This window comes from Plasmodium falciparum (assembly GCF_000002765.6).
Source record: "Plasmodium falciparum 3D7 genome assembly, chromosome: 14".
In the NCBI taxonomy this organism is placed as follows: Eukaryota; Apicomplexa; class Aconoidasida; order Haemosporida; family Plasmodiidae; genus Plasmodium; species Plasmodium falciparum.
Window position 1 is genome coordinate 1842501 of NC_037283.1, and position 23896 is coordinate 1866396.

Below are 23896 nucleotides of genomic sequence, written 5' to 3' on the forward strand. Positions count from 1 at the left end.
TTTATCCCCTATTATATCAGGTTGTGTGGCATCAGCATTTAGGTAAAAGCTAAACAATATGAAGTGCCCATACATACATACATACAAACATACATACATATATATATATATATATATTATAACTTTTTTTTTTTTTTTTTTTTTTTTTTTTTAGTAAGGGTATATTTAGGGAATCCAAAAAAAGTCTTATACCTTGTTGGATGGGCTGTATGTTAAGGTATATTTTTTGTAAATAATTATATAGTACATGATACAATATGTATAAATTTATTATTATTATTTTTTTTTTTTTTTATATTTCCTAATATTAATTATATATAATAATCCCTATTTTGTAATGAAGCTTTTTAATTTATATGTTTTTAAAATATTACATATCTTCTACAGCTATATTATTTTCACATAATATAAAAAAGGGAGGTAAATGAATGTGAAACCCAATTAAAAAATATTATATATAAAGGGAATACAATAAGTTAATACTATATCTTGATATAATCCAAATAATAATTCGTATATATAGGAACATAAATATATAACTTATTAATAACATTATATATATGTATATATATATATATATATATATATATTTTTATTTTTTATAACTTATTTTATTTTTTTATTTTTTTGTGTTTATTTTGTCTCATAAAACTTATTAATATGTTAAAAGAAATTTTATTTTTCTTAAATTATATGAAATTCTACCATATTTAAAAAATTCAATCACCATTTTATATATGTACGTTATTATTATAATTATTTAAAATATAAATAAAATGGCTCATTAAATTTGCATCATTCATTTAAAATTATATATTATAATAAATATTTTTTGTTATAATTAAAAAAAAAAAAAAAAAAAAGAAAGAAAAAAAAAAACATATATAATGTTTTTCTTGTATCAATATCTATAAGTGTACATCATTAATTATATTTTTTTGGTTAAATTAAAAAGTTTTTATTTCCTCCTTTGACATTTTTTATTAAAAAGTAGAAGGTAAGATATATAATACAAAATAAGCATGTGTTCCTTTATTATATTACATGAATGTCAACAGGTATGTATGTATATATAAATAAATAAATAAATACATACATATATATATATATATATATATATATATATATATATATATATATATAATATTTATATTTATATTTACACATTTAATAAAACGTTGAAAAAACGTTTAAAAAATTTATTATCATTTACTAATAAAAAAAAATTATTAAATAAATAAAATAATAATAAATAAATATATATAATTTTAGGTATTATAATATATCATCTAAAAAAGGGAGATATGAATAAATATATATTTATATATGCGTAGATATACATTTGATTCGTTTATATATTTACATTTTTTTTTTTTTTTTTTTTTTTTTTTTTATAATTTCACATATTTTGTATATATATATATATATATATATATATATACATACAGAAAATATATTACCCTTATTTTTAAAAATATAGTACCATTCATTTAGTAATTTATTTATTATTATTATTATTCATTTTTGGTTGGTGAAGTTTTTAATAGACATATTTCTTTTCATATAATGAAGCACCTGCATTTTCACCACCTGCACCTCCTTTGTATTTACCATAAGTTGCTAAGGAGTTGGCTTCAGCTCTTTGTAATAAAACTTCTCTTGCCTTTGCAACATTTTCTTTCTTTCCTTGCCATGTGTTCAATACTGAAGCTTGTAAAGCTCTACCGTAAGAGAAGGTTAAAGCCCATGGGTGTGGACCCAAAGCATTGATTGAATTTAAATTAACAGAAGCCTCTTCTTCTGATTGTCCTCCAGATAAAAATACAACACCTGGTAAGGCTGGTGGTACAGTTCTCCTTAAGGTTCTGACAGTTAAGAAACCAACATCTTGAGTAGTGGTTTTAGCAGTACATTCATAACCAGCAGTAACCATGTTTGGTTTTAACAATGCACCTTCTAATAATACACCATTTTCTTGTAAAGCTTTAAATACACATGATAAAACTTTTTGAGTTACAACTGCACAAACTTCAATTGAGTGTGGTCCATCAGCTAAAATTTCAGGTTCAACAATTGGAACTAATCTATTTTGTTGACAAATAGATGCATATCTAGCCAATCCCCATGCAGTTTCGTGAATTGATAAATCAGTTGGTTTTCCTTTGGCTGTGTCAATAACTAAAACTGTTCTCCATTTAGCAAACCTTGCACCAGCTTTATAATACTCTTTGCATCTTTCTGCTAATCCATCTAAACCTTGAGTTGATTTTTCTTCATCTGTGCATGGAATGTTAACCAAACCTTTATCAACCTTAATACCTGGAATTATATTTTCATTGTGTAATAAATTAACCATTGGTACACCGGCTTCATTCTTTTGAAATAATGTTTCTTCAAATAAAATTGCTCCTGAAATGAATTTTCCTAATCCTTTAGTTCCAAATAATAAATCTCTGTAGCTAGCTCTGTTTTCTATTGTGTTCTCTAATTTGATGTTGTCGAATCTTTTCTTAATGGTTTGTGTTGATTCATCAGCAGCTAAAATTCCCTTTCCAGCTTGAACAAGCTTTTGGGCGGTGGTTGCTAATTCTTCGGCAACATCTGCTGGTAATTTTTTTGGGGCATTCATATATTCAGTGCAATGAGCCTAAAAAAAATATAAAAATATAAAAATAAGAAAAAAGGAAAATATATAATATTCCCATATGTATAAATATAAATAAATATACATATATATATATATATATATATATATAAATCAATTCAACAGCACATTATTCAATATATGCCTATACTTATTTTTACTATTTTTTTTTTTTTTTTCAATTAATAAAAAAATACATATGTAAATTAAGGAATATTTCGTCCTCATTTCTTGAATGTTAATACGAATATATTTATTATAAAGGAAGCATATGCATAAATAATGTGAGCAGAATAAAATGAATACATATATAATAGTATATATATATATAACTATGCATTGGTATAAATTAATAATATAAATGTATTTAATATATATATATATATATATATATATATACACTTATTCATTTATACGGTATATATAAACACTGTACTTTTATTTATTTCTTAAATGTTTTATATTCTTACCATTTTCAAAATAATATTATATCAAATGCTAAAAAGAATATTCAAAAAAAAAATTCGGTGATGGTGTTTTTAGGTATATAAAAAAATAAAAATTTCTTTATTATATATTTTGTTAGTATATATATTTATAAAATAATATATAAAATATATATTTATTAAAAATGTTTTTAATAAATCTAAAAAAATATATTTTACTTCGAGAATATTCCCTTTATTTTTATTTTATTTTAATTATTATTATTTTTTTTTCTCTTATTTTTTTTTCATTAATTTACTTGAATATTATTTATTTTATTTTTTTTTTTTTTTGGATGATGATGCTAAAAATCTCTTTTTTATATTTATTTATTTTTTTTTTTTTAAATTATATATATAATACTTTTGAAGTGAGGACTAGGCTAGTTTTTTTAAAATATTAATAAATTTAATTTTAAAATTTATTGTTATTAAATTATTTATAATTTATATATAATAATATAGTATATATGAAAAATGAGATCATATGTATAATTATTTTATAACTTTTACGTATATATTATAATATATTATATATACATATACTTCTTTTTTATTTTAATGTGTGTATAAAAAAAAAAAAAATATATATATATATATATAAATAAATTAAAAAATATATATAAGCATTATTTTATTTTTTTTTTATATATAAGTTAGTAATAATAAATATGTAAGAACTAAAATTCGAAAATTCAAAATTAATATAAAAAAAAAAAATTATATAATATAATATAATTATATATAATTATATATAATTATATATAATATATATAATATATATTAACGTTTCTCTTATAATATATATATAAATGAAATAGCTATTTTTTTTTTTTTTTTTATTATTATTATAAATGCAGCAAATAATATTTTATTATATATATAATAATATAATACATCCACTAAAATATATAAAAAAATATAAGGATTATTTTTTTTATATATTATGTTTTATACAATATGATATTTTATTATATTTAATTGTATTTATTAGTAAAACAATTGTAATAATCATATATATTATTATTAAATATATTAATATATTATATGATATATAATAATAATATTACATTGCATATATAAAAAGAGATATAGTTCATATATATCATGAGTATATTTTGTATATATTATATATAAATACATAAATAATATTTTTATTTTCTATAAATCACATGAATATATATATTATATGTATATATATAGGTATTAGCTCTATATTTTTCAGAATGGTAAATAGTGATGAAAATGTAACTTCATTATGAACATTATGTTATCATGTAAAATATAAATTAATTATTATATTAAATAATATAACAAAAAATAAAGTAATATAATAAAATAAAATAATATAATAAAAAATAAAATAATATATGAAGAATTGGACATTAATAATTAAATAACATATTATATATATATATATATATATAATATATATTTATTTATTTTATATATTTACAAAATTTTGAAAATAAAATAAATGCATGTAAATTTAATGTAATGTTCCAAGAAAAAATAAAAATTGAATATAATTACCTATAAATCTATATATTAAAAATATTAGTAAAACATATTGAATAAAAAACATATATACATTTATATATATATATATATATATATATATATATATATATAATATATGGATTATAATGTATATATTTTTTGGATTAATAATGAGCCTTATGAGAAAGAAAAATATACATATACAAATACATCATACATATGATATATATATATATATATATATATATATATATATATTTATGTACCCAAAAAAGTATTGATTTATAAAAAAAATTTTTTTTGCGTAAAAATTTTTTTTTATATAAAATGAAAAATCATATATTAAAAAAAAAAATATATATATATATAATATATGAAAATATAAAATAAGATTATATTTTTTTTAAATGCCTTTTTATTTATTCATATTAAAAGGATATTGTAGCTAAAATTTTTCATTTTTATGTCTTACAAATCCAAGATGAACTTGTATAATATCTATTCCGATTTATAATATAAATAATAATTGGTTCCTATAAAAAATAAATAAATAAAATAAATAAATAATAGGTTTGAATATATTTTTGAAACAAGTTCATATAATATGTTTTGTGTTGTTATAGATTTATTTCCGAGGTTTATTATATTGTTCTTATAATGTCAATATAATGTTATACATAAAAATAGTTGAAAAAAAATTCGGTACCTTTTTTTTTTTTTTTTTTTTGTAATAAGGAAATAACTCGATTTTTAAAGAAAAAAATAATAAAAATAAAATTAAATTAATAAATAAACATATATATATTATATATATATATATATATATTTATTTATATTTATATCTGACATAATATATTAGTTACACATTTAATTTAATAAAAAGGTGGCTATAATTTTATTACTAGAATAATTATATTTTTTTGTAAACACGTGTATATATATATATATATATATTTTTCTTTTTTTGTTAAAATTATAACAATTTATAATACTCTGTGTAAATGTTCATCACAACATAATAAATATAATAATAAAATATATTTTTATTTTTTAACCATACATATATATATATATATTTATTTATTTATAAGAAGCAGAATAAGTAAAATAAATATTAATAATATTCTTCATTATGAGATGTAGAAAATATGTTTTGACATATATTTCTTTCCTTTTTTTTTTAAAATGATTAAAAAAATAAATGGCATTTTTTTAACCAGCAAATATTATTATAAAAAGTATGGAAGAGTTAATTATAGCTCTTTACAGTTATTTCAAAAGAATGTAAGTAAATATACAGATATAATAAAAATGTTTACAGTAAATAAAAATGAAAAAAATATGAAATGTTCATATGATAATAAGAACATATATTATATTCCTTTATGTAACTCTTTTATATATCATAAAGAAAAGGATGCTTGTTCATACATTAAAAAAATAAAAAATAGAAATAATGATAACTATAAAAATGATAATAATTATTATGATGATCACAAATGTATTCAAAATTACTGTAATGACAAAAATGTTGGTATGAAAAATGACAAGGTCCTTTTATTTAGTTGGTTAAAAAATGTTAGGAAAAAACAATACTATAATATAATTGGCAAGATTGGAATAAAAAAAAAAAATGCTGGAATGTATTGGAGTTTTTATATAAACAAAAGAAAAAAAATAAGAAAAAAAAGAAGAACTATATGATATATGCATTTGTATATGTAAAAATATAAATGTTGCATAATAATAAATATATATTTATGTATATTTTTCTTATAGTTTATATAATTAATTAATTTTTTTTTTTTTTTTTTTTTTTTATCATTATTTTAACATATGATTATTATTTTTGATAATTCCTTTTGTTTATTTTTGACAATGCACATATTTTTCAAATTTAATACACACACAAGTATATATTTATCATATTATATAATTATTTTTTTTTTTTTTTTTTTTTTTTTTTTTTTTTATTTTATTTTTTTTATATTTTTTTTTTGGAGTATAAAAAATTTAATAGAATTAAATATAAAATTAATAATTTACATATGTTTGTCTACAGAAACAGGACCAGGTATCCATAGGTTGACCATAAAAAACTTTTCTTTACTCATAGAAATTTCATAAGAAACATTTCTTGTTTGTAATAAAATAAGAGAATCACCTTCAGCTTTTATAACTTGTATTGGTTTATTATTTTCCAAATTGGAAGAAATATTATCATTTATATTTTTTATTTTAGTATCGTTTCTTGATTGGTTATTTTGAATAGTATTTATATTTTTATATAGTTTAATTAACACTTGATTATGTTCATATTCTGAAGGGATATAAATGCAAGTAATTTTTTTTCCATTATCTAAATTGTCATAACCACCATCTGAATGATTTTTTAAAAAGGAATGATTAGGTGAGAAATATAAAAATTGAAATAATGTAGATAATTGTAGTGATAAGTTTGCTTTTTTATTTAATTCATATGGTAAATATGATAATTCTTTTAGTAATTTATATAATCCCTTTTGTTTTTCTCTATCTAGACTTGTAATATAAGCCCAACAAAATAAATCTGTACGTATATTTTTATATTCCGTATTAAATTCATTAAATTGATTATTATATTCTATAAATATTAATTCATTATATATAAGATTCATATACTGTTTTCCAAGAAAATTTTTTTGTATACCTATATAATTATTCATTAAATTTGCTATAGTGTCACTATTTATTTTATTTAATTCTACATCTTTTATATGTAAAGGATTTGCTAAAGAAATTATGTTTTTCGTATCCTTACATTGAATTTGTTTAATTTTATTCCTAGTATTTTGTAGAATATATTTATGAAATACTAATCTAAATATATCTCTTCTTATAAAATTATCGGTTTCTAAATTAATATTATATGTACCTTCCAATTTTGCTTTCTTAATAACATTTGTATATATAGAAAATACTCTTTGTGTAATTAAACCAATATTACATTCGATATTTTCTTTTTCCTTTTCATTATCTATTATTTCTCCTAATATATCATCTTCATCTTTTTTAAATTTATAACTACTAATATTTATTTTATTACATTCTTCTGAACAATTTTCATTATTATAACATAAGCAATTCTTTAAATTCAGCTTATCTTCTGTTCCTGTCTCTATCCTTATATTTCTTTCCAGTTCTACACATTTTTCATAATTTATTACATCATATAAATAATTGTAAAATTTATCGACTGTATCCTTATCCCATACAATATCCATATGAAAAAAAAAAAAAAAAAAAAAAAAAAAAAAAAAAAAAAAAAAAAAAAAAAAAATTGAAAAATAAGGGTTGGACAAAAAAAAAAAAAAATTAAAAAAATATTAGGGTCTTAAAATAAATATATAATATGATTTATATTAAATTATCGGCTCGTTTAGGGATATATTTTAAAAATTAGTAGAAATATATATAAATAAAAATATATATATATATATATATATATATATATATATATTTATTTATTTATTTAATGAAATAACAGGTATGTATATAATATTAAAACCATATTATAATAATATGCATGTATAATACATACAAAATTTTTATTAATATACTTTATAAAAAAAACTTATCATTTTTATATTTTTATATTAAATATTAATAAATGAATTTAAAAAAAAAAAAAAAAAAAAAAAAAAAAAAATATACATACATGCATACATAAGTTTCTATTTTTCATTTTTAATTACTATTCCTTCATATAATTTATGATGAAATATAATTTTTTTTTTTTGTATGGACACATTTTTTTATGTCAAAAATGTTTTCATATAACTAATGGTTGGCATTAAATAAATATATACATATGGGTGTACATATGTACATATATATATTGATAATTTATCATATAATTATTTTAGATTAAATGATAAATATTCTTGTAAAATATTTCCAACACTTATATATCATTATTCAAAACTTTTTCTTTTATTTTCTTTTATTTTATTTTATTTTATTTTATATTATATTATATTTCCCTCTTTTTCTTTTTTTTTTTTTTTTTTGTTATTTATGTAAACATAAAGGAACTTACACGTCATTTGAAGGACAGGAAGAAAATATTTTACTGTATTTTTCATGTAAATGACCAAAAATGGAATATATATTCTTATTTTATATCTTAAATATATGTTTAAAAAAAAGTTCATTTTATATAATCTTTTAAATGATTTATATAAATTGGTTTTACATAATGATGGAAGATAAAAGATTAAAAAAAAAAAAGATAAAAAAAAGATAAAAAAAAGATAAATTAATACAAAATAATAAACTATATATATATATATATATATACATAAAAAATCAAAAAAAAAAAAAAAAAAAGAAATACAAATATAAGTATAACATGAACATTTTTTCTATTTTTATTTTATTTTTATTTTATTTTATTTTTTTTATTTTTTTTTTTTTGATGTGTATATATTATATAATAAAAATATCTAAAAATATATATTATATATAGATATATATTTTTTAAAACATTATTGTTTTTTTTCAAATAAAATATTGGTAATATTTTGTTTCCATTTGCAGTTGTGTGTAAAATATTTCTTTATTTCTTGAATACAATCATTTATGTTAATTTCTTTTTCCCCAGTTGATTTATCTTTATCTAAAGTGATTTCTCTTAACTTAACAATACCTTGTTCAATTTCATCTCCTATAATAAGAACAAGTGGTATTTGCTTTTCAAGAGCATATACTAATTGTTTTTGTATTTTTTGATCTTTGACATAAGTAAATTCTGTTGAAATATCATTTTCCCATAATTTTGTACATAACTCAACAATTTCTTTGAAGCAATCCTTTTTAATATTACATACGAGAACATCAACAGCATTATCTTTCATATTTAATTTATTACTATTCTCACTATTATTATTATTACTATTATTACTGTTGTTCTTATTGTTGCTGCTTTTTGGTTTTATTTCCTTATTAGATATATTTGTTTTCTTCTTATTTTGAACATTTTCATCAATTTGAACATTTACATGATTTTGATGATTATTTTTGTTATCTTTATTTGTAGTTTCATCTTTTGTTTTACAAAATAAGTTTTTCGTTCTTATAAATTCTTCAGCAATTGTTATTATACGCTCTATACCTATCGATGCACCAACAGATGGAAGATATTCTCTTCTCTTATTTCTTATTAAAAAATCATATCTTCCCCCTGCAGCTACACTACCTACATTCGTTTCGGAAAGTAGTACAAATTCGAAAATGATTCCGGTATAATAATCTAAACCTCTTGCTAAAGATAAATCAAAAGAAAATTGATTAAGCATATTAAAATGTTTCAACAAATCAAATATTTGCTCTAAATGGTTTATACAATTTTGTATTTCTAATTTATATTCTTCATTTAGGGTTGATTCTTTTAAATCATTTCTTAAAAATTCAATAACAAGAAAAGGTGATAAACTCAATGTCTTAGATATATATTGTTCAATTTTATCTATTGCTTCAATATGTATTCCTTTATCATTTAATAGCTCATCTCTAAATTGTTGAAAAGTTATTTTATCTAATTTGTCTATACTACTAGATACAGTTTTTACTTTATCTTTATGTATATTACATGATAATAACATATATTCTAATATTTTTCTATGATTTAATTTACATTTGAAATTACCAAGAACATTTCTTAAATTATATAAGATATCCCAAAAAATATATAATATATGAAAATCTGTACGTAGTGTATCAAACTTTCCAACTATATCAAAATCACATTGGTAAAATTCTCGGAAGCGTCCTCTATTCATACTTGGTTCATCTCTTCGATATACCTTTCCTATATGAAATCTTTTAAGATGACTAACATTATTTGTATTAATAAAACGATACAATGGTACAGTTAAATCATATCTTAAAGATAAACTTTCCCCTCCTTGATCTTTTAAATCAAATATTAATTTCGAATCTTCACCATATTTATTCATTAAGGTTTCTTTCAATTCAAATATAGGCGTATCTATTTCAACAGCTCCATGTAATAAAAATTTTTTTTTAATATATTCAAAAAATATATTCCTCAATTGCATATCCTCACCTGTAAAATCTTTACATCCTTTAGCTGTTTTTAAATTAAAGTTAATATTTTTAGGTAATAATATTTCATTTAATTCTTCTTCATATTTATATGGTGAGAAATATTTTTCAAGAAAATCATAAAAATGGGAAGTAACAAGTTTTTTATCTTTATTTACATAGGATTTATTTAATAATATATTATTTTCACTTGATAAAAATGAGTATAAGAAATTCTTAAATTCATTACAACCTACACCGACATTATGTACACAACTAGATACTTTTTTCTGCTTCATATGTTGCGAAATCGCCTTGTTATATGCTCGTATATCATTCAAAATATTAAGATGCATGATTATATCTGTAATAAGATGAGTAACATTTATAAATACACAATTCAATTTTTTTAACATTTCAACAGGACTATTATTCAGGTATCTATATTGATTTTTAGGAGTATTATCATTTTCTTTTTGATTACATATTATATCAGAATTAGGTAGATTATTCTTTTGTACTTGTTCACTTATTTGTTTAAACATTAATTCAATTTTATCTAATATATTCTTTTCATATATATTTACAAGATTTAATTTAATGTCACCTTTATGTTCATCCTCCTGTTTTTCCATATCTTTTAAAATAATTCCGTCAACCGGGGGCTTTTTAAAATTTACATTATGAGTAATAATTCTTTCTTCAGATAACAAAAATTCATTTAATTTTTCTATATATAATGGCATAATATTTTTACACATGTTTAATAAATTGTCTATATATATATAAAATGTTTGATTCATATTATTACACAAAATATTAATATAAGTATCAATGGATGTCATTTCTTCGTTATATTCATGAGTAAAGGATTCAATTGAATTTTTAAAATTTTGATTAATAAGATTCATAAAATATTCACATTCATCGGTCAATTTACTTTGCGTATAGATATATAACAAAATGTTCGAACTAAACTTTTTTGATAAGTTTGAATTTTTTTCAATTTTTGAATCATGTAACATCCATTTTAAATTCGATACTATGTTATTAATAGATTTGATATTACTATTATTTATATTATTATTAAATGAATTCATAAACAAAATATCATAATTTAAATTAAAAATTTCTAAAAGATTGGCAAAACAGCAAGTTAAATATTTACAAGAAGAAACAATTTTATAAGTATTCAAAAATATGACACTACTCTTTTCAATAACTATATGTATAGATCTATTAAAATCATTCAAATTATATTCATTCTTACCACATTGTTTTAAAACAGAAACAAAAAAATCTTTTAATTTTAAACTATACAAACAATTTTCTTTTATCTTATCAATACACATATATTGATTATTGTTCTTGTCATTATTTGAAATATTATTAATATGAGTACATATACTTCGAATAACATTTAGATCTAAATTATTTTTAAATCTTAAAATATTAATTAAAAAGAAAAAATACAAACATTTTATTTCTTCTAAATTATTAGATGTTAAATGCATATTATAATTTAAATCATTATTTAATTTTATATCAAAAACATTTGTTTTTTTATTATTACATTTCTCATCATTTTGATCTTTTTCAACAATATATTCTTTCTTCACACTATTATCATAATTATTATTATTATTGTTCCTAATTTCATCATTTAATAAGTGATATTCTATTTTATTTTCTAATTCGTCAATATTTATTCTTTTATCATTCAATCTATAAAAACAATCTTTAAAGCTGGAAGGCTCTACTTTCAAATTTTTTTCATGGATGCTAATATCCACAATATCCTTGCTATTGAATACTTTACTTTTGTAAATACTTATACTCATTTTTGATATATTAAAAAAAAAAAAATTCAATTTGGGAAATAATAATATACTATTTTTATTCTTTACGGTTCTAGAAAAAATAAAATACTTAACAGACATAAAAAAAAAAAAAAAAAAAAAAAAAAAAAAAAAATATTAAAATAAAATAAAATAAAATAAAATAAAATAAAATATATTAGGTGTTAAATGTAAAAAAAAAAAAAAAAAAAACCATAATAAAACAAAAATACATATATTTTGTTTTTATTTGGAAAATTTACAATAACTTATGACTTAATAAAAAATAAATACAAAATAAAATAAATAATATATATATTTATACAAACAGGATATATTATATATATTTAAAAATATATTTATATTTCAAGTTGAGAATATGAACATAAAAATATACATATATAATATAATACAATAAAAAAATACATAAATACATAAATAAATAAATATATATATATATATATATATATATATATATATAATTATTTTTTCATTAAAAATATATTAGGTTAACATTAAGAAAATAATAGTTGAATAAGAAGGATAATAAAAAAATAATATGTATATATAGAATATGTATTTAATCATACCATATATCTATATTTATTTGAAAATCGTATGTATATAATTACATCATAATTATGAATATCTCATAAAAACATATATCTTCTTTCCTAATAAATATTCCAGAAAACAACAGAATCGATAAAAAAAAAAAAAAATAAAAAATAACAAAAAAATAAAAAACATATGCATATATATTTATACAATATATATTATATATATATATATATATATATATATATATATAATAAAGTTTTGAGTAATGTATTATATATAGTATTATGAATTATTTTTTATTATTTTTAGCAGGGGTTCACTTATTTTTTTTATAATTGAGCTAAATATTTATATATATTATATTAATATTTTATAATACATACATATTATATATAAAATATGTATATATATATATATATATATATAATAATATTTTATAGTACATACATATGTATAATATATATAATATTATGTATAATATATATTTATGATTTGTAATATTTAATATGTATAATATTTATAGAACAAAATCATACTATATAATATAAATAAATAAATAAATATATATATATATATATATATATATATATATATATTATATAGTGCATTGAAGAAGGGGATTTATTATTTTTATAGTATAAAAATAAAAAAATAATATATAAAATTATAATCCATAATTTATGTTTTACCTTCATATGTATAATTTCTCAAGTTTGTTTTTATTTTATTTTATTTAATTATTTTTATATGCAAAATAATGTTATTATAATATATATCTTATGTTACATATATTTATGTATATACAACTACATATAATTTAGTTATACATATAGAATGAATTAAATATAAATATATATATATATATATATATATATATTTTATATTTATTATTTCCCTTATGTAATTCCTTTTTCTTTTTTTCTTGCTTTTTTTCTAATATGAAGATGATTTTATAAAATAGATCTATAAGATTATATCTTATACATATATTTCATATATATAATAATATTCAAGTTCATTTTTTTCCTTTTTTTTTTTTTTATATACAATAGAAAAAAAGACCATATTATGAAAAAAAAAAAAAAAAATGAAACAAACGAGTAACATGAATTTTAAGCCCCTTAAAATAAAACCTTCTCTACTTAAAGAGTAAATATTTAAAAAAGGGAAAAAAAAAATATTTTTCGGATGTCATCTATATATATATATATATATATATTATATATATTTATAAATATTTATTATATCCATTGTTTTCATTTTATTTTTATTTTATTTACATTTCAGGTTGAAGAAGGAAGGGCTAATTTCTATTGAAGAGGCAGAAGGAAACAATGTAAAAATTTTGAGCGCAGATAATTTAAATAGTCATAATATACATTACGGAAATAAATGTAAGAATGTTTCAAAAAATAACGAAAGTAAGAAGAAGTTATCTCTCAAAAGAAAAAAAGATTCCACAAAAAGGGAGAATCAAGATGATACAACTGTGGGTTGCATATCTCGAGAGGACAAGAAAATAAAAATTGAGGAATCATTACAGAACGATAGGTTAGAACATTTTGATATAAATGATAATAATTTTATAGAAAAACGAAAAAGGAAAAGAAAGAGAGGTAAAAAGAAAAAAAAAATTATAAATAGTAATATGCAAATAAATACAACAGATAATAATTTGAAAAAAGAAAAGGATGACGAAGAAGAAGAAGAAAGAGAACAAGAAAGAGAACAAGAAAGAGAACAAGAAAATGAAGAAAAAAGAGGAGAAAAGAAATCAACTGAAAATGTAAATATATCTAATATTAATAGTAGTAGTAACCAAAATTCAAATAAAAAAAAAGAATTATTTGATATTGAAAGAATTATAAAAAATGAAGAAGAATTAGAAAAAGATAATAATATAAAATATAAAATACATTGTAATAACTGGAATAATGGTGGTAAAATATTTATTTTACATAGTGTTATGAAATCATTATTTGATAATGCTTTTTTTAAACCTACAGAAATACAATCGAAAACTTTAGAAAAATCAATTAATGATAAAAATGATATTGTTGTTATTTCCAAAACTGGTACTGGTAAAACGTTAACATTTTGTTTACCTATATTAAATAATATTCTTATAAATAAATTAAAAGAATATAAAAAGAAATTAAAAAATATACAAAAATTTAGATGTCTTATATTAGTACCAACAAGGGAATTAGCATTACAAATATTAAAACATTTTAATTATATAAACAAATATATTAACTTATTCATTTCTACAATTATTGGAGGTTTAAATTTAAATAAACAAAAAAGAATTCTTATGAAAAAACCAGAAATACTTATATGTACTCCTGGAAGATTAAAATATTTTCTACATTTAGAAAATCCAATAAAATATATATATCAAATGAAAAATATACGATATCTTGTATGTGATGAAATAGATAAAATGATAGAAATATCCTTTATGAAAGATATTAGTTATATAGCTAAACATATTTATAAATCAGTAGGAGATAAAAAAAAAAAATTAATTCAAACATTTTTATTATCCGCTACATTAAGTTTGACAGTCCAATTACAAAATGATAATATGACGAAATTATTAAATTCTATAATTATACGTAAAGATAAATCATTTATTATTAATTTATCCAACGAACAAAATGTATATAATGATAATTCAAATATATTACCTGAATTGTTAACTTTATATATAGTTAAATTGAATGAAAGAGATATTGTATGTAAATTATTTTATTTAATCAAATCTTACTTTTCTTATGATATAAATAATAATAATCATAATGATCATCATGATAATAATAAATGGGAACATCCTCAAGATACACATCAAAATGATGAGATAAACAAAATAATTATTTTTGTTAATACTATAAAAAGTGCAAAACAACTGAATGCTATTTTTAAACATTTATTTCTACATAATAATTTAGAATCCTCCATACCTAAAAAGTATAGATCTAATTTATATATAAAAAATAAAGTTAATATATATAGTATACATTCTAAACAAAAATTAAAAGAAAGACTTGAAAATATAAACAAATTCTCACAACAAAATCATAAGGCAATTTTATTTTGTACGGATGTACTCAGTAGAGGAATAGATTTAGATAAGTGTGATTTAATAATACAACTAAATTGTCCAATATCTGATATAACCTTTGTTCATCGTTCAGGCAGAACAGCTCGAAATTTTAAAAAGGGTAATAAATTTAACATAAAAAATATTATATATATATATATTAACATATTTATATTTTTTTTTTTTTTTTTATCATTTCAGGAAAGTGTATTTGCTTTATTACCGAAACAGAAATATATAAATGGAAAACTTCACTGGAAAAAGTAGGAATTAATATACAAGATCTACAAGAATTAGATTATCTAAAAAGTATAAATGAAGAAGATTATGCAAAAATAAATAAAGCTATTGAATGCGCAAATAAAATGATTGAATTTCAAGATAAATTAATTCTTAAAAAAAAAGATTCCTTACTAAAAAAGCTAGCTAGGGAAGCAGAACTCGATGATGAAGATGAAGAAGAAGAAGAAAGAAGGAGAAACAAATTTTATTCAGACTCTGAAAATGAATACGAACATTTAAATAATCAAACAATATATAAAAATATATTGCACTTGAAAAAAGAACTATACAATACATTATACAAGCAATGAAAAAAAAAAAAAAAAAAAAAAAAAAAGTGTACCTTATTATACTTTAATATTTGGTTAAAGGGACATAAATATATCCCCAAAATTAATTAGGCTGTTGTATATATGTATATATATATATATATGTATTTATTTATTTATTTATTTTTTTATTATTTTTTTTTTTTTTTTATGTTTTTAATTTAACACTTTATATTTTACCCTTATTTGAACATCAAAAAATATATAATTATATATATATATTTGAAGTATTAAATATAATAATTTGTAGATCATTATAAAAATAATATAATACAAATACTTACAGAATAATATTCTTATATAATAGATTCTATTAAGATTACGTATTTATAAAAAATATTAAATAAATTATAAATTTTGACATTTCGGTGTTTTATTTAATATTTGTAATATTAAAATATGAGTTTTAAAAATGTGCGAATCTATTAAAATAGAAACAGCAACGTTCAAATGTATATATATATATATATATATATATATATATATTATAAAAAAGTAAGTATATATATTTTGTTTTAAATTGGTATATTAAGATATATATTTTATTTTATATATATATATTTTTTTTTTTTTTTGTCGCCTTTATATTTGGGGGGCACATTTTTTTCGTCAAATTAAAAAAAAAAGTATATATAATAAAATATATGTTTATATTACTTTATATATACACACATATAACATAAATGCTATATTATTTTTTAGTTCATTGTTTATATCTTCAAGGTGTAAATAATATATATATATATATATATATATGTTTATTTATTTATTTATTTATTTTTTTTTTTTTTTGATGAGAGAACATATAATATGAATACGATATGCCATTTAAAAGCCACCAACTTATTATGAAAAATTGTTTAACTATTTTTCGTTCATTCAACACTTATAATATTCCCTCCATCAGTAATAGTAGCAGAGTACATCGTAGTTATAGAGAAAGTAATAAAACACATAATGATGATTTTTCCAAAATATTTAACAAAGAGCTAGTCGCCTATCCATATGAAGAAGAAAGATATAAGAAATTATTAAATATTGAAGATAACAAAGTAAAACGGAATATTGCTAATTTTTTTTTTAATAGAAATATGTATATAAATGTAACAAATGATAATAAAATAAGAAAAGAAATGTATTCATCTGATTTTTGTTTCAAAAATGTAGATAAATATTTTATTTTTGAAAAAGAATATTTAGATAATTTATTCCCTGAAGGATTAGCTGGTGAATTACCTAAGGATATATTAATGCATACAGATAATGATGAGAATTTCCATATATTTATGAACGAATTAAATAAAAACAGTAATAATAATAATAATAATAATAAGTCTAATATATCTAATGTTAAAGGAGTCGGCTTGTTATATAGAAAACAGACATATGAAATTATTAAAGAGTTAAAATATTGTCAAGATGTTTATAAATTAAAAGAAGAAAGAGAATCTCTTGGTTTAGATAATTATTTTTTAAAAAAAGGAGATAATGTATCTTGTTATTATGATAGGTATAGGGAATGTGAAAGTGTGCAGAATGATACCAGCGATTTAATAGAGAAGTTTATAACCAATAATATAAAAGAAAACGACGATGAAATAAATATGAATAATAGTAATAATAGGAATAGAAAATGCACATCTCTTTATCAAAGCAGAAGCATATTTATTGATGGAAAAAGGGGTACTGGAAAAAGTTGTATTCTTAATAGTGTCGTCCTATGGGCTAAATTAAATAAATGGTTTGTTATATTTATCCCAGATGTAAAAAAATACAAATTCGATATAAATAATATCGTACGTAGTAATACAAATTTATATATACAGCCAGAACTAAGTAGACAATTTCTTGAAGATATTGTAAAAATAAATGAAACATTTTTAAAAGAAATATTAGTTAATAAAAATATAATAAATAATACTTGTTTAGATGGGACACATTTATTATATAATAAAAGGATATATGAAAATATTATTCAGAAAGCTATAGAAACAGAAATATTAAATGATGAAAATTATAAGAATTTAAATGAAAATGAAAAATTCAAATGTAAACAAAAATTATATAAATTTTATTATGATAATATTAAAATACCAAATCTTTTAGATAAATTTGCGTTACCTACTAATTTATTAGAATTATCTAAAATAGGAATAAATAATTCAGCATATTCAAATTTATGTATATATGCATTATTTGAACATTTGAAAAAACAAAATCAGTTCCCTTTACTAATATGTTTAGATCAATTTAATTATAATTTAAGTGTTTCTGAATATTTATCTATTAATTTTGAAAATACTAAATATAATGGATACATTCCAACCTATTATTTTACTATTCCAAAATTATTATTACAATGGGATACTTCTAAATATAAGAGGTGTTTTAAAATAGCCTCAACGTGTTGGGATAGAGAAAATAGAAGAAACTTCCAACCTGAACTTTTAGGTATTCATAAAAAACAAATAAAAATAATTCGAAACTTTACCATCAGAGAATTTAAAAACTATCTTGCCCATTTATATAATCAAAATGTCATATACAACTTTGATATTAACAAGTTGGAATATTTCTACATGCTAACAGGTAAAAAATAAATATAAATATGTGTATATATATATATACATATATATGTGTTCCATCAAATAATGTATATAAATAAATAAATAAATATAAATATATATATATATATATATATTTAATATGCACTTTTCTTTAGGTGGAAATGGATTTCAAGCAAGGAAACTTTTGACGACTCTGTACTGAACAAATAAAATAATAAAAAATTATTCTATTCTTATATGAATTAATTATTATATATATATATATATATATATATATATTTTTAATTAAACTTTAAATGTTAATAAGACAAAAACATAATAATTATTTTTTCTTATTTCATTTATTTAAAAGGATATATGTGGTTATTTTAGATATATGTGCGATTAACGAATTATGAAAAGGGAATGAACTGTTTTTTGTACATACATATATAAATATGTATATAATATATATATATATATATATATATATATATATATATGTATATGGTAACATATAAAATATTAACTATCTAGAAATAAATCATAATTTTGGGGGGATAATAAATTTCCCTCATTTTATTATTCTAAAACTGATATATCTAATATCAAAAGAAAAAAAAAAAAAAAAAAATATTAATTCAATATATTATAAGGGTTTATTGAAAAAAAAAAAAAAAAAAATATATAATAAAAATATAAGTAATTTTTATAAATAACATTAAAAAAATAAATATGTGATAAACAAATAAAAATTAATAAAAATTAATAAAAAAAAATGAATTAAAGTAAAGTGTAATATTTAAGCTTCACATGAAATAATATATATATATATATATATATATATATATTTATATATTTTTAATTTCATTGCACCCCTTTGGTGTCACTTTTATGTAATGTTAATAGTACTCATAATTTTCTTCAAGGAACTTGTGCTTTAATAATTCGGCGGGTGACGGTCGAAGTGTTGGATCTATTTGTAATATGGAATATAAGAAATCACAAAATAGTTCATGTTTAATTATTTTATACAAGGGTAAACATTTTTTAACATGTTTAATAGAATTAATACTGGATGCATTTTCTGGCCAAGCTAATTTCAACTCATCCTTATTAACATATTTGGATCCATTTGTTTTGGTTGCTTCATATAACATATTTTTTGGTATAGGTTGAATAATACTTTCCATCATAGCCAGATGTTCCATATGTTCATGGGTTCTAAATAATAAAGAACCTGTATATAATTCAGCCAAAACACAACCAAAACTCCACATATCACTAGATACATCCCAACCCAAATTTAATATAACTTCTGGAGCTCGATATTGTCTAGTGTTAATAATAGAACCATGATAATCACTTTTAAATGTGGCGCAACCAAAATCAATTAATTTTATACCAGTAGACTTGGTTCTATAAATTTGTATTTTTTTTCCATCAGTAACCCTTCTAACAGTTATTAATGATTTTTCAAAATATGGATCATCTAATAAAATATTTTCAGGTTTTAAATCTGTATGCGTTAAAGACATTTTACGTAAATAATTTAAAGCTTTTAATATTTCTATACAATATAATTTAATATCTTCTATATGGAATCCGTTATAATTATTCCTTGTAATTATTTCATATAATGATGGACCTAATGGTTCAAATATTAAACACATATGGTCATAATACATAAATTTCCCATGATACTTAACAATATTATTATTATTAATATCATCATTTTGTATTTTTTTTAAAATATCTGCTTCAATTTTAGCTGAGCGTGTATATTTCTTTATGTTTCGAACAACTTTTACAGCGTAGTATTTTTTATTATCTATATGTTGACATAATAAAACTCTACCAAATGTCCCATCTCCCATTTTTCTTATAACTAAAAAGGCATTATTTAATAGCATACCTTTCTTCCAACTAAAATGGACAATTTCATCATCTGATTCATTATTTTCCTTTTTTTTTTTCTTCTTTTTCCTTTCTTTTTTATCTTCTGTATCAGATGTTTTCGTCCTATTTCTTTTATGTGTATATTTTTTTCTAGAATAATTATCGGACGACGTTCTAGAAATAGTTCTATTATGTGAATCATTATCATACTTGTCTACATGCAATTTTTTCTTTTGCATATAATAGCTACCTTTATTTGAAAACCCACTTTTATTACTATCACTGATATATTCTTTATCTCTTTTTTTATTTCTTACTGCTACATAATTATTTGATAAATTCGAATTTTTTTTATTTATCTCATTTAAATAAGAATTATTATTAGTATGATGATTAGTTTCATCTCTTTTTAATGAATCATAAACTTTGGATTCATTTGAATATTTTTTTTTTTTCCTTTTCTTTAATTCTCTTTTAACATCATCATAATTTATACTACTCTTATTATTAGTACTATTATTAAAAGATATTTTTTTCTTCTTATAATATTCTTGTCTATGTTCTTCTTCTCCATAATCATACTTGTCATCATAATTGTCATCATATTTATCATCATATTTGTCATCATATTTGTCATCATATTTGTCATCATATTTGTCATCATACTTGTCATCATACTTGTCATCATACTTGTCATCATACTTGTCATCATACTTGTTGTAATATTTGTCCTCATAACTATAAAGGTGATCCGTCTTTTTATTTTCATAATACATCTTCGATTTTATAGAATTGTCATCCCTCGTAAAATTACTCCTCCTTTTGTATTTATGCAAGGAACTTGAGGGTTGATATATATCTTTGTATGTATAATTATCTTCCCATCTTGAGATGGATTTATTTTTATTTCCATTATGATATCTATAAATGTTATGTCTACTACTATATTTCATTTTCTTTGACTTTTCCAAATTATAGGTATTATAATTTTTGCTTCGGGATCTACTTCTAAAACTACCCTTAGCATAATGCAACCTTTTTTTATTTAAACTTGAACCATCATTTATTAAGTAATATTCATTATTATATATTATATTACCTTGTCCAAAATGCGTATCAAAATTTCTTCTATCAGTATATATTTTTTTTTTATAAGAATAATAATTTCTTTTCCTTGATAGATTGTAATTATTTATATATTTATTCTTATGATTTTCATTATACCTTGATTCCACAAACATCTTGTTATAACGCTTCTGTTCTCTATCATAAATTTTTTTTACAGAAGAATAACTAGGTTTACTTTTGTAATCATAGTCTCTAAAACTTTCATGGGGTTCATTATTATATTTATATTTTTTTGAAATTTTATGTTTGTTTTTTGAATTACTTACAGTCTCAAAACTACGATTTCTTTTATTTCGTATTTGATAACCATTATTATAATTATGGTAATAATAACCATTATTATTATTATTACTATTATTTCGCGTATCGTAGTAATATTTGTTGGGACTATTTTTATACAAATTCGATGAATAACCCATCATATATTTATTTTTAAAATCATTTATATAATTTCTACAATATTTATATAATTTATATTTACTATGTTTTTCATTATTATCAATAATATTCAATTCAGTCATTTTAACATTTTCAATACAATCATATATTATATAAATAAATATATCTATTTATATATTTATTATTTATTTATTTTTTTATTTTTTTTATTTTATTTTTTTATTTTTTTTATTTTTTTTATTTTTTTTTTTTTTTTTAAAAAAAAATAACATATTCTATAATTATATATATATAAATATATATATATATAATATATATATATATATATATATTTCAAGAAAAAAGAAAATTACATATCAAAATAATATATATTTATATAACTCTTTTTTCTATCATCTATATATATAATATATATATATATATATATATATATATATATATATATATATATATATATAATATATACATATTAAAAAAGTATTATATATAATTATGATAAATAATATATAATAAATATATATATAACATCCTTTTATAAATTGTTCATTTATATAGAAAAAAAAAAAATATATATATATATATATTATTGTTAAAAAAAAGTCAAATGCATTGTAATATAATATAATATATTATATATAATATTATATATAATATATTCATAAATTTTTTTGCTTAAATTTTATATTATATGTAAAAAAAAATATAAAATAAAAGAGTTTTTAAATAAAAATGTGAGTAATAATTTTTATAAAATAAAATATGCTATATAAATATAATTTATATATATAATATAATATTAACACTCATAAATTTTTATTTTTTTAAGTGATAAACAAAATTTACAAAAAATAAAAAATGTGAAGCACACTTTTACAAAATGTAATTCTACTATATATTATATATATATATAATATATATATATATATATTATAATACAAAAAAGGGAAAAGAAAAATTCAGAATTCTTTTCTATTATTTTATTGAACTTCACATTTCCCTTATTCTACTAAATTAATATAATATAGAAAAGTATATAATAGTATTAATACATACATATATATTATATATTTTATTACCAGTACATATATTAAAATAATA

General features: G+C 18.6%; 8 protein-coding genes across 8 annotated transcripts in view; 4 read left to right on the forward strand and 4 right to left on the reverse strand.

The window, feature by feature from the left end:
- The window catches only part of PF3D7_1444700 (shikimate dehydrogenase, putative), a gene marked incomplete at both ends in the record, with an annotated part of 947 nt that extends 541 nt beyond the window's left edge, over positions 1–406 (forward strand). The window contains 3 exons of the mRNA XM_001348562.2: positions 1–42; positions 155–217; positions 388–406. The exon at positions 1–42 is cut by the window's left edge and continues 52 nt beyond it. Of these exons, the coding sequence (XP_001348598.2) occupies positions 1–42; positions 155–217; positions 388–406 (124 nt within the window). The remainder of the gene's footprint in view (positions 43–154; positions 218–387) is intronic.
- Positions 407–1540: 1134 nt separating this feature from the next.
- Positions 1541–3117, reverse strand: PF3D7_1444800 (fructose-bisphosphate aldolase; the record flags this gene model as incomplete). The annotated part of the gene is made up of 2 exons (XM_001348563.3): positions 1541–2647; positions 3115–3117. 2 exons carry the CDS (start codon positions 3115–3117, stop codon positions 1541–1543), a joined length of 1110 nt encoding a protein of 369 aa, XP_001348599.1.
- Positions 3118–5814: 2697 nt separating this feature from the next.
- On the forward strand, positions 5815–6333 carry PF3D7_1444900 (conserved protein, unknown function; the record flags this gene model as incomplete). Its single annotated transcript, XM_001348564.1, has 1 exon — positions 5815–6333. One exon carries the CDS (start codon positions 5815–5817, stop codon positions 6331–6333), a length of 519 nt encoding a protein of 172 aa, XP_001348600.1.
- Positions 6334–6671: 338 nt separating this feature from the next.
- PF3D7_1445000 (prolyl hydroxylase-like protein, putative) lies at positions 6672–7892 on the reverse strand (the record flags this gene model as incomplete). Its single annotated transcript, XM_001348565.1, has 1 exon — positions 6672–7892. The coding sequence occupies one exon, from the start codon at positions 7890–7892 to the stop codon at positions 6672–6674; it is 1221 nt and encodes a 406-aa protein (XP_001348601.1).
- Positions 7893–9155: 1263 nt separating this feature from the next.
- On the reverse strand, positions 9156–12554 carry PF3D7_1445100 (histidine--tRNA ligase, putative; the record flags this gene model as incomplete). Its single annotated transcript, XM_001348566.1, has 1 exon — positions 9156–12554. The coding sequence occupies one exon, from the start codon at positions 12552–12554 to the stop codon at positions 9156–9158; it is 3399 nt and encodes a 1132-aa protein (XP_001348602.1).
- Positions 12555–14199: 1645 nt separating this feature from the next.
- On the forward strand, positions 14200–16808 carry PF3D7_1445200 (ATP-dependent RNA helicase MAK5, putative; the record flags this gene model as incomplete). Its single annotated transcript, XM_001348567.1, has 3 exons — positions 14200–14261; positions 14400–16336; positions 16417–16808. 3 exons carry the CDS (start codon positions 14200–14202, stop codon positions 16806–16808), a joined length of 2391 nt encoding a protein of 796 aa, XP_001348603.1.
- An 839-nt stretch (positions 16809–17647) lies between these two features.
- PF3D7_1445300 (mitochondrial ribosomal protein S29 precursor, putative) lies at positions 17648–19595 on the forward strand (the record flags this gene model as incomplete). Its single annotated transcript, XM_001348568.1, has 2 exons — positions 17648–19415; positions 19549–19595. 2 exons carry the CDS (start codon positions 17648–17650, stop codon positions 19593–19595), a joined length of 1815 nt encoding a protein of 604 aa, XP_001348604.1.
- A 679-nt stretch (positions 19596–20274) lies between these two features.
- PF3D7_1445400 (protein serine/threonine kinase-1) lies at positions 20275–22920 on the reverse strand (the record flags this gene model as incomplete). The annotated part of the gene is made up of 1 exon (XM_001348569.1): positions 20275–22920. One exon carries the CDS (start codon positions 22918–22920, stop codon positions 20275–20277), a length of 2646 nt encoding a protein of 881 aa, XP_001348605.1.
- Positions 22921–23896: the final 976 nt, after the last annotated feature.